This window comes from Gymnoscopelus braueri, assembly GCF_963280865.1.
Source record: "Gymnoscopelus braueri genome assembly, chromosome: 23".
Taxonomy (NCBI): Eukaryota; Metazoa; Chordata; class Actinopteri; order Myctophiformes; family Myctophidae; genus Gymnoscopelus; species Gymnoscopelus braueri.
The window spans coordinates 15,899,794-15,917,175 of NC_137625.1; the positions used below are offsets into that span (position 1 = coordinate 15,899,794).

Genomic DNA, 17,382 nt, shown 5'->3' on the forward strand with positions numbered 1-17,382 from the left:
TTTTTAATGTAATTATATTTCTTATTATTTGGTTGCATTATTAATTAGGTGTTTTTTTTGTTTGTTTCAATTAATTAATTATTTTATTCTCCTTTTAGTTTTTTATAAAAACCCTTTACATAGACTCAACTTCCAACAACGGTCAGGGATTACCTTGTGAGTGTCTGGTACAGCTCTCGTTCTTGGGTCCTCTGCTAAGCGATGGGATCTATTACATAATCTGTAGGGTCCCAGACCATCTACAGGTGAACGTCAAGGTACCCGTTTAACAAGTAACTTTCACACCCTTTCACCCTCTGCAGTGCAGAGACCAATTGTCTCTCATTGTGAGAGGGATGTAACACATTCAATTCCATGGCTTTTCTTGAGTACCCTGATGTTATGCAAAGCAGCCATGTAGAGGGCTATTGATGTATAGGTGTTGAGGCGTTGAAGGATCGTGCATGTGGGGCGCATGTGTGCAGCTTCAGAGCTAGTGGAGTGGTGCTTCGGTGGGCTCCACCGGCAGCCCATTCCTGTAGACGGCTAGCCTCTTTAGAGAGCCACACCGTAAAACGATATACTGTACAGCTGCCACTAAGGTCAAATGACTGGTGCCTAGAGTCTAGTCTTTTTTTATGCATACATTTTTATAAGACATAACAGACAGATACATCAACAAGACATAACAATAAGACAAACAAACACCAGACTATAATGCATAATAAACGTGAGTAATTAACCTATCATGATGAGGTATAGGCAACCACAATAAAACAGGTGGACACATTAACAATTGGGCCTGTACAAAGCAGAGCAGTCACACAGCAGAGTCAAGATGACCCTTGATAGGACCCCAGTACTCGAATGTTGTTAAACTGTCCTGTTTGTTGCAAAGCAGCCTCTCCAGATGTATCAGTGATACAAACTCATTAAGCCATCTAGTGAAACAAGGAACGATGGAAATTTTCCACTCTGTTCAAATGATTCTCTTTGCTACAAGTGTACCAAGTTTAAGAGTCTGTTGGACAGAGTACGGCAGAGCGAGAGAAGCTTCGGAGCAACCAAACAAGGCAGTTAATGCATCAGGTTTCATCTGAAAGCGGTATACTCTGCTATACCAAGCAAAAGTGTTTTGTCAGAATAAAATAATCTTTGGACATGACCAGAAAGTGTGGCCCAACATGCCCTTGGAGATGTTACATCTATCACAAGTATCGGAAACAGTTCGATACATTTTGTTCACCTAGTGGCTAGTCTTGCCTCTGTGTTACTCTGTATATATAAGGGAATTATTATCTTTTGTTCTCTGTATATCAACCACTTTTTTCATGGTCATTTAAGAATGATGGTGTGACCCAGTGCCCTTGGGTCACTCACACTCTGTTCATGGCAATTAGTAAGTAAAAGTCATCAACGTTCGTCCTTATGTCCTTTATATCAGACAGTTTATCACGACCGAGTCCAATAGACATAACTGAAAGTGAGTCCCACAGTCTGGCCTTGACATGTTCACACCCTTCCCGCCCGACTTCCCTCCCCCAAACACAGCCAATTGTGTTTATATAAATGCTTGGCCAGGCAGGATGCAACGTGGTGGATTTGAACCCCTAGGCTCCATGGTGGTGGATAGGTACTTTACCCCCTGTGTCACCCAAGCGCTCCCCAAAAAGAACTCTGCTTTTAACAAATGGTCATCTACATTGTTCGCCATTGCTATTTCCTAAACTATCAAGATACTAGAATTAGGCGACTGTGCAAATGTATTAAGCTGGGAAAAAGAATGCACCTTCTTATTTCTGTCCTTGTTTGTTTCATGCAAGCATTTTTAGGCAATGTTTTTTCAAATTGTATTCACAAAGTTGGCTGCATGGTAAATGCAAACGTTATTCACTTTTTCACCATTCACATGCAGCTGACAGAAAACGATTATCATGGCCTGATTAATAATAAATAATATATGTTGTATACATTGTGGGTTAATAATGAATAAATATTGAATCAGTTACTTAAATATTATTATGCAAGTATAAAGACGGTACACATTTATATACATACATTGTGGGTGGATAATAATGAATAAATATTGAATTCTCCCCAACCACCATCTGTGAAGATATTGAAAATATTGGGAGGGGTCCTTGGGTCAAAAAAGGTTGGGGAGCCCTGGGCTAGAAGGTTGACCTGGAGTGGTAACCGGAACGCTCGCCCCAAAACACACTAGCCCCCATTTTTTTTTCACAGACCGCTCGCCCCCAGCGGTTCTTGTATTAGTTTTACTGAGGTTAATGTTAGGAATAAGTTTAGGGTTAGGCATAGCTTTACTGAGGTTACGTTTAGGAACACCTGGTAGCGACCATTCCGAGGTTGTCGGATTAGACCCGGGGTGAGCCTGTTTTGGGGCGAGCATTCTTGTATTCCTTTAAGTGGAGACACCTTATTTGATTCTCAGCTTCCCTTTATTACACACTCTAATGTGTGTGTGTGTGTGTGTGTGTGTGTGTGTGTGTGTGTGTTTTGATCTGTCATCAGGTGAACGTGTCATGAAGCCTCAAATTTTGGAGGTGAACTTCAGTCCAGACTGTGCTCGGGCCTGCCTCTACCACCCATCCTTCTACAACCACATGTTTCAGACCCTGTTCCTGGACCAAGCGGAAGACTGCCCAGTCACCAAGATCCTATGATCCGTGACATCACTACATCCTACCTCATTCCAACTCTCAGTCAGAAACATCAGCCAGTACAGACATTTGATTTAGGGGAGACAATAGTATATTCAGCCCCTCAAACCTGGACCCTTAAATCAATGCGCACGTTCGTCATGCACGTGCACATGTATACGCACCATAGGTGTTGCATACAGGCAACGACTGCTTGACAAACATCAGCCTCGGTGTTGAATTCAGATACACAATGCTTTTGTTCATGTTTTCTGATTGGTTAGGTGAGCATGTTTACATGAAAAGAACATGATAAACATCTATGCAACCACTGAAAACAACTGTTATGTTGTTGTAGTGAATCTTGAAAACCGGGACATATTAGTGTTTTAGAGATTATTTGTCGGGACTCGGGACACGCAGCTTGAAATCGGGACAATCCCGGCCCAACCGGGACGTCCGGTCACCCGTCACCCTAATTTGATTGTTCTTTGTCTATGCCTCGCTCTCTCTTTCCCGCCCCTCCCCCTCTCTCTCTACCCCATTCAGTTCCCATACCCCATGTGATCTATCCCCTGCTACCCCCAATATACATAGTTATCCTTAAAGTGTGGAGGCCTTTTGCATTCGTCTTTGTAGTAGGTTACTGGTCTTTGTCATTGTAATAGCTTATTTGCCTTTGTAGTAGTTTATCCACTTTCATTTTTGTAGTAGCTTAGGGTAGTGGTTCTTAACCTGTGGGTCGGGACCCCCAGGTGGGTCTCCACATGATTTGGGGTCTCCCCAGATGACAGTAAAGTGACAATTTCCCCAGATGACAGTAAAGTGACAATTTAAGGACTTTCCATACCAAATACCCCAAAAAAAGGGACAAAAATGAAAAAAGACCATTACTGCATCAAACGTAATCAACAAACTATAAAAACTGGTCAAACATTGGCTAAATTGTTAAATAATATAAGAAAGAGGCAAACATTTTGAAAATAGCTGATCTACAGTCTTGCGAGGCGTCTTGAGCTTGTAGATTGGCTATTTTCACAATCTGTGGAACCGAGTCAAACTAAATGTAATGCCTCAACTACTAAAATGGTGCTTGTCAGGGTGGGGGGTCCCCAGTTCAAATATGATTATTTTGGGGGGTCGCAGCCTGAAAAGGTTGAGAACCACTGACTAAGGGAGACAGTTAGACATAGCATCTTCAGTTCACTTCAGTTTCTACCTTTTTCTGGACAGTACAATGAAAGAGGGTGCTCTCACAAAGGCTAAAAACTTGCAGATAAAAATGACTGCTCAGAAGAAATCTGATACAATGCACAATCATAAAAAAAAAGTTGTATTACATGATTTTTGTCTCGTGTGCTGTATAGATTCATTTAAAAATCTAGACAATGTGGTTGTCTTTAATCTTTTCCGGCTGCTTATCATGTAAACTAGAACACAAGCTGCAGTCTGCATGACCTTAGTCAGTGTAGGTGAAAGTGGAGTCCCTTTCAGCTGGTCAGGTAAAATGTAGCTGGCTGTCGTCATTGGTCTGCCTGACCAACCAGCTAGTCTGACCACAACAGATTAGGAGGCTGTAACTCATTGCTAAAGGCCTTGAAGTCACTCGGAATTAAATTTTACGATGGTGAAGAGGGGTTTTCGAAGTCCTTGCAAGATGCCCATTAGTTTTTTCTTACTGCAAACAGACAAAATGTAGTGAAGTCTGATCTCACCAATTTCTAATACACACCGGAGACATCTTCACAAAGAGAAGATGCAAAATATAAATATAAAACTAACAGTATTTGCGACTTGAGAGCGTCCAGATTCTGTCCATGGACGTGCATCTGTCCGTCTCTGACCTATCCGTAGTCGGCGGTGTTTACATGTCACCGTATCGCTTCAGCCCACTTGGAACATGGACGTGACGGGTACTAAAAAAGTACCCGTTAGTACCATGGAAAGTCAAAACAGGAGGGTAGAGCCGTGGTGTGGCAAGCTGGGACTATAATGCAATGGAATGCTGACATTTGAAGGGAATCCTCACTGAATCATGAATTTATTCAAGAAGCTGTAGCGAGTTGATACAAGGGCACAAAAGTCATTGCATCAAGTGATTAGACAGTGCTGAGTACTTGCTTATATAGACTTTTTGGTTAATCCCCTTTCCTTGGAACTTCCTAAAAACGTCATGTCTGACACACAAGAAATGGGTTTTGATATCATGCTGAATGTCAGGATATGATTTACAGAAACTGGTGCTGCCTGGTTACACCTTGGTATATTGAAATCCGCAGACCTATATAGATATAGCAGATCTACAAGCTCACAACTACAGCGAGGTGTTGTGAGCTTGTAGATCTGCTATTTTCAGCCAAGAGGTTTGGTGAACAGGGGAGAAGAAAAAGAGCAGACCAAGGAAAAGTTTTCTAAGAATAGGTTTTAAGTGGTTAACTGTCTGAAAACACACGTTAACATGAATCCAACACACAAGTCAAGGAAGCTATGAAATCAATGAAAATGTTTAATCTGCAACACAATTTTATGTCCCTGCTATATCTCTCTCTCTGCTAAGGGGTCCTTGGCCTGAAAAACGTTGAAGACCCCTGCTGTAGACTGTTTTCCTATGAGAGGCCAGGCTGTCTGATCTTAGCCTGGAAACCAGACAAATTTGCCAGTGCAAAAAAAGTTTTGACCTCGACAGATTTGATCTGGCCCCGCTCGGTTGGGATTGGATTTCCCTGCACCAGAAGTTGTGGGGCACCAATCACTCAGAGCCCAGTATCCAAATATGGGGCGGGTTTATCACCGGAGGCATCTTTTTAATTCGCCCCTTGGAAATACAGGTTCCACACAGAGATTCCAGACTAATATCTACGCAGTGATATTAGTCTGGCCATTCCATGCTAGTCTGATCATGTCCCACTCATGACACCAGACCGGTCCATTAGTCTTTTGGGAAAGTCTCCCTTTTGTTAGTTTAAGTGGATGGAGTGCCTCTGTGCCTGCTAGCCTTAGCGATCCATCAGGCATGACACTTTTAAGTGCGCCCCATGGAGGCAGGGTTGGAGACAGGGTTGTAGGATGCAGCCACACATTAGATTTTTTGGTTTGGGGGTTTGCTTACTAGTATGGAAACAGTCTTGGTTAGTGAGACATCACTTGGATAAGTACAATTCATGTGATAGTCCTCGCCCAATTGAATTTCATGTTTGCCAAAGGAGAAAAGCTGTTCTGGGGTGTGTTTAGATTTTGAAGTTTTAATAGGGTTTATGGATCCGATCATGATAAAGGGGAGAGGTTTCGGACACATTTTCCACTGCATTCAGAATACTGGGGTCCTCCTGAGTTGGGGAAATTTCCATGGATGCTAGTTCGGAGCTTGGGGGATACCAATTTCTGAAGGATCTGTAGTAGTGTGTTCTGATTTCTTGTTCAAGGTGTTAGGGCGCGCTCCTACTGCACTTTTATTTTACCTCTGGGGCGAATCTGCCAATGCTTTGTCAATGCAAATGTGTGGATTCTTGGAAAAAATGTGCAAGACCATGAATCCACGCATTTGCATTGACAAAGCATTGGCAGATTCCACCCCAGAGGTAAAAAAGTGCGGTGGGAGCGCGGGGAGCTTAAAGTACCAATGCCACACGTGAGCTTGTAGATCTGCTATTTTCAAATAGCATAGGTATAAAATAATAGTTAACTTTACATTTCATTTCTTTTATTGATCGAATCAATACTTGAGTAAATTGACTTAGTTACTTTTTTTTTTTTTTTAAATCAGGGTGTCTGGCAGTGGTAGTTGAAAGAAAGGGGAGCTGCCAGATATTGGCTCCTCCTACTGATACAGGCTCCTCCTACAGTACTTCAGCTCCAGTCCGTTGCTACTTGTAACGCTCACGCTGCTCTCTTAACGTAAAACGTCTCGACAGGATCTGCAGCAGCAGTGAAGTGGATAATAATAACTAAATATATTTACTTGTTTTTATTTTGGATATTTTGGATTATTTTGGATATTTCGGAGGTAGGCTACAGTTGGAGTTGGATAATAACAACGCCAGTCTCTGGAATAATACAACTTGCAGCGGAGGAAAAAAAACAAGAAGAGGAAAGAAAAAGGAAGAGAAAGGTAACGCTCGAAGAAAAACAAGGAGCAAGTCTCGTGTACTTTTAAACCATACTTTAAAGGAATTATATCACGTCGTCACGATCGAAGCAAATAGGCAGCATGGTTTGACCCCTTTTTAAAACGTGTGTTTTTGACCCACATTTGAACTTTTATCTCAGTCTGTGTTGGTGGTTTTAACTTTGTTAGCACGAAGAGAAGCAGCAGCACAGCTAGCCTCTCGGTTCCGTAGGGGCTACAGCACAGCGTGGACTGACGGTAATGTCATGGCTGTCCTTTGGGCGATAAACACCCGACGCTTGGAAGAAGAAAACGAGCTAAAGTAGTTAATAGACTTAAAGCACATTGTGTGTGTGTGTGTGTGTGTGTGTGTGTGTGTGTGTGTGTGTGTGTGTGACCGACTGACTGTTATCAATGTGATTTGAATGTAATAATGTGGAATTGTGTGTGTGTGTATATGTTAGACTACGTAGGATTGTACGTAGGCTACAATTATGTCTCCTACTAATGTGTTGTTGCTTTGGCGTGGGTGTGTGGGTGTGTAGATAGGCCCATTACGAACCTCTCACTCCGCTGTACAGCTCGGAGCTGTATGTTTTGTAAAGCTGTATATATATATATATGTATATATATATATGTATATATATATATATATATATATATATATATATATATATATATATATATATATATATATATATATATGTATGTATTGTAAAGCGGAGTGAGAGGTTCGTAATGAGGCTAGTGTGTAGGTAGGATAGGATGGTTGCTGTTTGTGTAGGCTATTTGTGGAATAGGGAATATCGCACTAAAAACTTAAGTTTTGTACTTGTTTTGAGTCTGGCGTAGAGGTAGCCAGTGGTGGAAAAAGTGCTTAAATGTGTTACTTAAGTAAAAGTATCAATACTGCAATGTATAAGTACTCTGTTACAAGTAAAAGTCTGAAATTCAAAATTGTCTTGAGTAAAAGTGTAAACGTATTGGTATCAAAATGTACATAAAGTAAAAGTACTAAAATATGTGAAAGTAGAAATACTGTTACAAGTAAAAGTACAAAAGTATCTATCAAAAAGTAGAAAGTACTCATTATGCAGAACGTCCCATTTCACAAGTTTTCAAATGTATAACTATAAACATCTTTCGAAAATAGCAGATCTACAATCGTGACGCATTGTGAGCTTGTAGATCTGATATTTTCAAATGGCCAAAATGTATAGGGCTGAAGTGGTTATTGTATGTTTTGTGATAATAATCCAAATCTAGAAAGTAGCTAAAGTTTTCAAATAATTAAGAGTAAAAGTATAATATTTACCTCTGAGATGTAGTGTAGTAAAAGTACTGAAATTTGGAAATACTCCAGTAAAGTAATAATACCTACAAATGTACCCTAAGTACAGTACTTGAGTAAAAGTACTTAGTTACTTTACACCACTGACCGTAAATAATGGCTCCCGCGGGATAGTAAGCAAGGGGTAATTCCCCTGCATGCCTCATGTGATTTTATGCCTATTAATTGCGCGCCGGAAATGGCCTATCTACAAGATAACAATGTGCAAGATAACAACAGAGTATCTAGCTAATCCTTTGAACAGAGCATGAATCAAAATAAGTTGTCTGCATGCATTTTACAGCAGAGGCTCAACTTTTCACCCCCTGAGAAATAATTTGGGTGACAGTGCCAAGGAAAAGAAAACCCTTTAATTATTAAGAACTATTTCCATTTGTGAACTGGGAGGGAATACAGCCTGGTCTATGGATGAAATGTATTAAAAAAACAAACAATGAACAGCCTTTATTCAAGATAGATTTAAGAAGGCTATACATCTGGCTGCATGGGTTAAATATTAAATAACCAACAATCTAAAATGTTTACAGATGGGATAGGCAGTAGGTCTATATGACAAACCATAACACCTTCACTGACAGTAAAACCTACAACCATGTATGTATGTATGTCTTGTTTGAATATGCTCTCTGTCTTACTGTATGCTGCCTCATGTAATGCACAGAACCCATCAAACACGCAAGTGTAAGGAGGCCTTGCCTTGCCATGAGGCCGGCAGGAGCCTATTTCCTGTTTCTGTAGCGTGAGGTGGCTTGGTGTATAAGTACATCCCCCAGCCATGTACATCCCTGGCCTAGACCAGTGGTGTAGCCAGGATTTACATTTTGAGTAGTCAACATGTTGCAATGCAAACTTCTGCATGCAAATCTTGCATGCATTGTTGTGATGCTCTAACAGTAATGGATGCTCCAACAGCAACAGGAAGGTAATTTTTTTGCCCGTCGTCCTATCGTTGAGCAGAGACGTCAGGGGGCAAAGTGTTTTTGTTTATGTTCTTCGGTCAGTCTTTCAGGGGCAGGCAAGAGTTCAATTGGGCAGGCAGCTGACTGCCCTGGCTCTACGGTGGCTACGCTTCTGCCCTGACGCTAGTATGTGTGCAGGGACTTGCCCCCAATCCAGTCTTTGATGCTGAGTGCCAAGCTAGATTAAAACGTTGATATTCACGACTGCATTCAGCAGTCGGGTTAAACTGCTGTCCATCTGAAGTGGTGTCGTGTTCCACAGTTGCTACGTGGTTATTGGCTGTGGCCCGGCTAAGTACGCTTGTAATTTGCATAACATTAAAAGCATAGGATCTAACTTTGCCCTGTCTTTGCCCTCTATACCAGCCGTCATTAGCCACTGGAGTAGTGTGGTGGTGTATTTGCCTGCAGAAACACATTGCCCTCTCGCTGTATATTGGACATCCCCGTCTAGTCTACCAAAACAAACAGTCAAAACACCAAAATACAGTGAGAGAGCAGTGTGTTTCTGTAGGTAAACGCCACCACACAACTCCAGTGGCTGATGATAACTGCTGGTCTGACCACGTAGTTGCTCAATTGGGATACATTTTACACCGACAACTGCTAGATTAAAACGTTATAATCAAAATGAGCTACTTTCCATCAGATTTCGGTCAGATTTCTGTCATTAACAAGAGCAGCACACACACACTTCGACAAGTGTTAAGCAGAGCAAGTATGAACGCTTGTGTCATGTGTATGATCTGTATCTGTAATGAATGCAGCCATTCGTGAATTCTCATAAATGCATTGTATATGCTGCATCATATTGTCCCACAGTGTTTCCCTTATTAGTTATATGCTGAAATGTGACCACCGCTGCTGATTTTTGGGCGGTGAAACCGCCCCTATAAGTGAGATTTGGAAAAATGTACATTTTCCTGCGCTGTGATCCGGGCCCAGGAAATTTGTAGAATTATCCTGCGCTGTGATTGGCCAATCACAATCTATTCAGGACTGTGATTGGCCAGTGTTACATGACACATGTGCATAGTCCTATATAAGCAACCATAACTTGAAAAAAACCAAATATTTGTTTTTTTCAAGTTATGGTTTCGTCCATCAGAAAGAGTGTTTCAATAAATGTATTTATCTTTTGTACATGATTGGTTGACTCCATTCAGTATTGTGATTAGCTAGCAAGACACCGCCCACTTCTCACAGGGTGTGATTTTTTTTATGTAAATCATTTTTATGTATTTATTAACCATGGAAGATGGCTCCATCTTGTCTTCATAAACTAAAGTTATATTATTTAGTGCTGCTACCAGTAGGGACGCATAATATCCATTCAGGCTCCATTCAGACCCACTGAAAAAGAGTTACAAGTTCAACACTTTGATCTCACCGGCTGCGAATATTCACGTTTTTTAAACGTAGACGATAAGTATTGTGGGATGAATCAAGTCATACAGTTTTCATATAACCAGTATTCCTGTTTTTATTTTATTTTCATTATATTTATATCATTTTATCAAAGTAGCCTACACAGTCCAAGATCTGGCAAGCGGCAAACAACTCTTCATTGATATCAAGGGCAGGGCATACCAATAGATACATAAAAAGCTATTGGAATGGCTACACATTTGAGTGGACCATCATCACAGACCATGGCATCTAGTTTATTCTTTCAGGCATCGATTCCAAATGAGTATCTCATATAGATCTATATTATATCTATCTATATGCGGAGTATTGATCCACCCATCACTACTGGCCATCCAGCAGCTGTAGTCTTTGCCTGGAGACGTGAGGTGCTACAAAGTGATCTGATTAGTTGCTGTAGTCACTGTTAGTTCTTGCAAGTCTGCTTGGCATTTCAGGGCCTTAAACAAGAGATATGATTTCAGTGGACTTTAAAAAAATCTGCTCTGAGGAAGGCTGAGGCCGAAACACGTCAAGCGTTTTCAATAAATAATGTTTATCTGAGCCAGTCTTGCCGCCTTAATTTTGGAGTGCTGCTTTTTCCACTTAGGTGGTATTTGAACCAATTTATATATACTGCCTAAACAAAAAGGCATCCAGAGGAAGCGCACCTGTTTTTTTCCCTTGCATTATTTCAGTGATAACGTTTTTATTGTCACATACTTACAATACATGTTATTTCTGTTTTTGATCTATAGGCCAAAGAAGATTGCTGCTGTCCAGATCACTTCTAAGAGTCGGGGTGTGTGGGAGCAACAGGGGGACTATCCATGGAATGATTACATCACCACGCCATGCTGATGACCTCATATCTAGGCCAAAGAATAACCTGGACACACAGAATAATTTATCATTAGACACGGAATTAACGGACGGGGATAAATCATCAGCAAGCTTGACTCGATAAGACAATGATGAATGAGCATTCTGATAGACCTTTTGTGCCGTATCCAGCTCATTACCCAGCTCATTACCCACAAGGATACATTCCTCCGTCAGATGATCAGATATTGGCAATTGTTATAAGACAAATTACAGAGAATAATAATAAGAAGATGTTAAGTCCAAGTACGGATGACATCAGAGAGAGAGTCAGCTCCCCTGTGATTGTGTCATCTTCCACGAGTACGGGGGACATCCCAGAGAGAGTCAGCTCCCCTGTGATCCCCTGTGATTCCACGGTTGACGGTGAAGGGCATGAAGAGGGTGCTTCAAAAGAAGACAACGAAAACACCCCCTTGTCTCAGAACGATGAAACGGATGATCACACAAAATCCAGACCCGAGAAACATTCATCAGGTATACCGGTCTCTGCTGTAAATGGCTTACTAGAGCAGTGGTTCTCAAAGTGGGGTCCTTGAAGAGGTTCTAAGGGGTCCCCGCCAAAATTAGTTGATAATATCACAGTCAGTTTAACTACTTTAACCCTGTACACATCGGCTATTTTATCTTGTAGATCGGCTATTTACAATGACATATTTTAAACATTTGGGGGTCGTCGACATGAAAATGTTTGAGAACCAGTGTACTAGAGCAGTGGTTCTCAACCCTTTCAGGCCGCGACCCCCCAAAATAATCTAATTTAAACCGGGGACCCCCCCACCCTGATAACCACTTGGAATTGTAGGAGTTGAGGCATTACATTTAGTTTGACTCAGTCGGTTCCACAGATAAATATGGTGAAATTAGCAGATCTACAAGCTCTCAACGCCTCGCCATGCAAGCTTGTAGATCGGCTATTTTATTTTGTTGCCTCTTTCTTATATTATTTCACAATTTGGTCAATGTTTCACCAGTTTTTATAGTATGTTGATCACTTTTGATGCAGTTATGATCTTTTTTCATTTAACTTTTTCAAGGTTATTAAAAAGGTCTTAAAAGTCCATAAATTCACTTTATCACTTTACTGTCATTTGGGGACCCCCCAAAAATCAAATAAAAATACAATGAGTAAATTGTATATACAATTTTACATGTATGACTCTTGAGTTTGTTTTGGCAACAAATTAACTGAATATAATTGTTGCTCATGATAACAAACACATTTATTAACGTCTTTGTTTCTGTTTTTTGCTTTGTACCCTACCAGAGATGGGGAAAGAAGGAACCTGGAGCATAAAACCTGTGGCAGAAGAGGTGGAGGAGGAGGATCTGTACTGTATGACTGATCTTGGAGTACCCAATGCATCGCAGCAAGGGAAACCAGAGGCAGCAATGCCTTCACCAGACATCCTCTCCTCAATTCAAATGATAGTCCTCCCACGTAAGGAAGCCCTGAAGATATCTTGCTTACAAAAAGGGCAGTCGGACACCCACACTAAATCAGACCAATATGAAGATGTTACAGATGAAGAAAGTCCACAAATGGACATGAATCCACTCAATGGAGGAGAGAGTCTTTTAGAATCATCCTGCAAATGTCCATTTTATGTTGAAACTGATGATGGTGATTTTGAGTGCCAGCCATGTCCTGCGTGTGTGAGACAGAGAGAGTTGCAGCAAATAAAAAAGGACACCACTGATCTACCCTCTGTATACAGAGTCGATTGCAATCCTGCCGCAGTCTATGCCGTGGGCTTCCTGCAACCCAAAGATAATTGTTTCGAATTCGAAAATGAAACCGAAGATGAGGAGGAAGATGATGACTGGGATTGCATTGGTCCTATTGGGATATCATCGTGGAAATATATACCCCCAGATGTCGGTTCAAAGGTTTTTGCACCAGCTTCTGCCCCGCTGGAAGTGTTTGAGAACATGGAATCCTTTAAGGAAGCAAAAGCTAAACAGCTGGGGATAGCCCCTGATCGTATCCATGGTTTTGAGGTTGATCAGTCTAATACTGGAACGGCAGTGCCCATTGCACCAGCCAGGAGCAGACTTTCATATAGAGCGTCACCTCAGAGAAGTCCACAGCACAGGACTGAAAATGGCTCTAATTACCCAATGCCCCAAAGCCCAGTGTCCATGGAGGACAGCTCTGCTGACTCTGATTATTTTGAGAGAAAAGGTGATCGAAGAAAAGTGAAGAGACGAAAACTTGCAAAAAGTAAAAACATGGTCTCTGACTACTCCAAATCAAAGGCTGAAAGTTACCAACACCACAACACGCCAGCTGACTGCCAAAATAGAGGATTAATCTCACTTGAAATTGAGGATGGACCTCGTACACCGCAGAGAAGTCCACAGTCCAATTCTTCTGAAAACAGCTCTGAAACTGAAAACAGCTCTGATTGTTCAATGTCCCCACTACAAGGAAACCGCTTAACAGTTTCCAAGCAATGCTGGGAAGAGGGATCAAATTCACCGCTTTTACATAGGTCATTATCTAATTATGAGAATGGTGAGCACGATAACGGGTCCGCTGCATCAAGTCCTCTACGCAGGAGCATTTCACATGAACCTGAATTAGAGAGCCAAAGGGTATATAAGACCATTTTGGAAACTCCAAAGAATGACTCTGAAAAGAAGCAAGCCAAAAACCGAGATGACAAGGACAAAGAGGATGACTCGGGAGGATGCCGTCCTGAATCTGGAGCCTTAAGACTTTTCAAATCCAGAGAGGCGTCCTTCTCAAAACAACGCTCCTCTAAATCCACTGTAAATTCTGACAGGGCAAAAGAAAAGCCTTCAAATTCCAGAAAAAGTTCAGCTCTTACAAAAGCAAATGTTTTTAAACCCAGAGAAGGCCTACCGGTCTCCAAGCAAGGCCCATCTGCCTTAGGCGCCTCCAGAATGTCATCTTCTGCAACCTCAGGGAGGCAAGTGGCAAGGAAAAAACTGGTAGATGCATGTAGTGTCCTGTATACACCAGACCAGTCCACAGGTAAGATGACCAGCGTGGAAACGGTTGAAGAGAAGATGAGGACTATGCCAGGACCCCCACACCGTGGCCCCACTTTCAGACAAAGACACAACTCTCACGAATCTGCTCCCGGACAGAGACGCAACTCTCACAAATCTGCCCCCGGACAGAGACGCAACTCTCATGAATCCGCTCCCAGGCAGAGACACAACTCTCATGAATCAGCTCACCCTCTGAGGAAGAAGACCATGGAGGAGGCCAGGGGTGAGACCAAAAGGAAGTCGACCCCCATACATCCGACCGAACAAAGTATGTGTTTTTTCTTTTGTTCATCATTGTTGAAAAAAGCATGTTGTTTATTTTTAATGTATGGAGTTTGACTGGAAGTGCCTGACTTATCTGTCTAATTGCAGGTGACTCGAAGGGTCTTGCAAATTACAAATGGGGAAATAAGAAGAATTTGCCAAGAGGTATGAAGAGGAATAATTTTTTTCCCCTTTTGTTCTTGACTAAACCAACTGTGCTAGTTTGAGGTGTTTGATGTTGTAACCCATTTCCTTTATTCTCTCCCGTTTGTGTCGTAGGTTTCAACCCCAACAGACTTCGAGAAACCAATTCAGAGTTAGACTCGTCGGATTAGTCCTTGGCTCCTCTTTATAAGCACATCTCATATTGCTACAAAGATGAGGACAATGAGAACATTTCTTTTCATATTGAAACTATTTGGCACCTGCCTGGATTTGAGTACATGGTGTTTTCTACTTTTAAACTCATGGATTAAAGTTCTCAGTCGCCACGACTGATTTCTGTCATAAGGATTCCATAGAAGTCGGCATGTCTTCTATGAAAGCATGCCATGCCTAATTCGTTATTTTAAGATTCATTCGTTCACTGCCAACGATTTCTCGTCATATTTTGCTATGGCCCGAGAATGACGAGATTTGTGTTTTCAGTGGTTTTTCCACTATATGCCCTGATCGCTCGCCTATGGGTCACCGTTTGGCTCTCTGTGAAGGAGAGCAAAACAAACAGCCCGTTCTGTCCATTCGATCTTAGAGAATGGCTTTTCAGCTGTTTGTGTTGCTTTTTGGCGAAAACAGCCTACATTCAACTGGCCACAACTATGGAACGGATTATCGCGGCGGCTCGCTTTTTCAATGGTGAGTGAAAACACTCAAATGGCTGGCAGTGCGTGGCAAAATTTGTATTTTATTTCTGGCAGTCAAAGAGTTAAAAGAGTATTTCAAGTGGTCAAACTAGCAATAGAATGCATGTTCAATCTACCAGACAATCCTTATGTTCCCAGATATTTCATAAAAGCAAAGGTTAACCCTCTGGCATCTGGAATTTTGTTTTAAAATTCAAAATGACAATCCTTTTTTCTCAACTCGTTGGCTGTATGGCTACCAAAACACCAGAATTCTACATATTGTGCTAATTGTTTATGAAACAGCACTAGTGTGTGGGGGGCTCCTTTCACGCTGTTTAACAAATCATGTTTTTGGTCATGACATTTTATTTTTATTTAATCCATGTAAACTACTGTACTGTTACTTTATTGATTGTTTGTGATGCATCTCATATTGCTACAAAGCCCAATGAGAACATTTCTTTTCATATTGAAACTATTTGGCACCTGTGTGGATTTCAGTACATGTTGTTTTATTATTGTTTTTGTTACTTTTAAAGTACTGTATTATTACTTAACTGAGTGTTTGTGATGCTTATTATGTTAAATTGGGTACAGCTTCATACAGACAGTTAAAGGAAAATAATTCATAACTGAGTGGAGAAACATTAGCCTGACATGTTAGCCAGACTAATATCTCTGCGTAGATATTGGTCTGGAATCTGTGTGTGGAACCTGCATTTCCAAGGAGCTGATTTAAAAAAAAAATCCTCTGGTGACCCGCCTACATTTGCATACTGGACCCTGATTGATGCCCCACAACTTAGGAGGCAACGGAATCCAATCACAACCAAGCGACCAAATCTGCAGAGGGCAATTTTTTAATTTTCTCTGGCAGATTCGTCTGGTTTCCAGGTTAGAGAAACATAACTAATGCATCCGGTTCCATGCAAGTGTACTGTACTGCTTGATGCATTAAACCCAAAACCATTTTTAAAGATGTTAACAGATGGGTGTTGCTTTTAATAGAGAAAAAATATCTAAGACTTAGGTGGTTTTATGTTTTTTTTTAAAGCTAAATCTTCTGTTTTTCCTGTTCCAGGGTTGGACAATATACACATATTGCTCAACTCATTGGATATTTGCTCAATGCTCACATTAGTATTGATATGTTTTTATCGATGAGCCGTCGTCGATTTGTTGAGCTGATAGGCTACTTCACTTGTTTCCTGGTTTATTAAGCTCTTATGCCATCGTCTTGTTCTCGAGTCGACAAAAGTAAACTGAACTTTACTGCACAAGGTAACTGTGTTGTTGATGCCATGAATGTATCTTAGTTATCTTATGAATTTAGTTCCTTGGTGAATTGCACATAGGTAATAGCTGTATGGTATAGTATCAGTGTAGGGGTTGAACGTATGAAGCTATTTAAATTCATATGACAAACTGAATTTGCACTGTTCTGGCATTGCCTGTGCTTGGTGCCACTTTCAACCTGACATCCCTATTGTGGTCATGTCATTGGTGAAATCTTTAAAACACTTTCACAAAATTGGAACAATAGCTGATCAACAAGTCGCAAGCTTGTAGACTGACTATTTTTTACTGCAGTTGTTGTACTCTGCTGTCAAATATGGTCTGAAGAATGTACTGAAATGTCTGGAGATTTCAGTATGGAATATTGAAATGGAAAACGTGTAGGAACCCAGCCTGAATTGGTGGTGCTGGTGATAAAGATAGAAACCCAGAACCATTTGGTCCAAAGGAGGGTGCTCTACTAACTGACTGACCTCACTGAATTTCAGGGAGGCCATGAAGGCCATGGCCACCGTTGCCCCACAGTTTGGCCTTCTGCCCTTCAAGAAATGATCTGGCCTTGATGCCCCATCCACACTGCCCCCAGCTGTATTTAACCCATGAAGACCGGGAA

General features: G+C 41.3%; 2 protein-coding genes across 2 annotated transcripts in view; both read left to right on the forward strand.

Annotated features, from left to right (window-relative positions):
• ttll12 (tubulin tyrosine ligase-like family, member 12) overlaps positions 1-4,857 on the forward strand; it is a 55,930-nt gene extending 51,073 nt beyond the window's left edge. The window contains exon 14 of the mRNA XM_080421642.1: positions 2,512-4,857. Within this exon, the coding sequence (XP_080277768.1) occupies positions 2,512-2,663 (152 nt within the window). The 3' untranslated portion in view covers positions 2,664-4,857. The remainder of the gene's footprint in view (positions 1-2,511) is intronic.
• Positions 4,858-6,538: 1,681 nt separating this feature from the next.
• On the forward strand, positions 6,539-16,956 carry LOC308079499 (uncharacterized protein). Its single transcript, XM_080421031.1, has 5 exons — positions 6,539-6,747; positions 11,220-11,820; positions 12,611-14,632; positions 14,737-14,793; positions 14,908-16,956. Exons 2-5 carry the CDS (start codon positions 11,433-11,435, stop codon positions 14,961-14,963), a joined length of 2,523 nt encoding a protein of 840 aa, XP_080277157.1. The 5' UTR covers positions 6,539-6,747; positions 11,220-11,432; the 3' UTR covers positions 14,964-16,956.
• Positions 16,957-17,382: the final 426 nt, after the last annotated feature.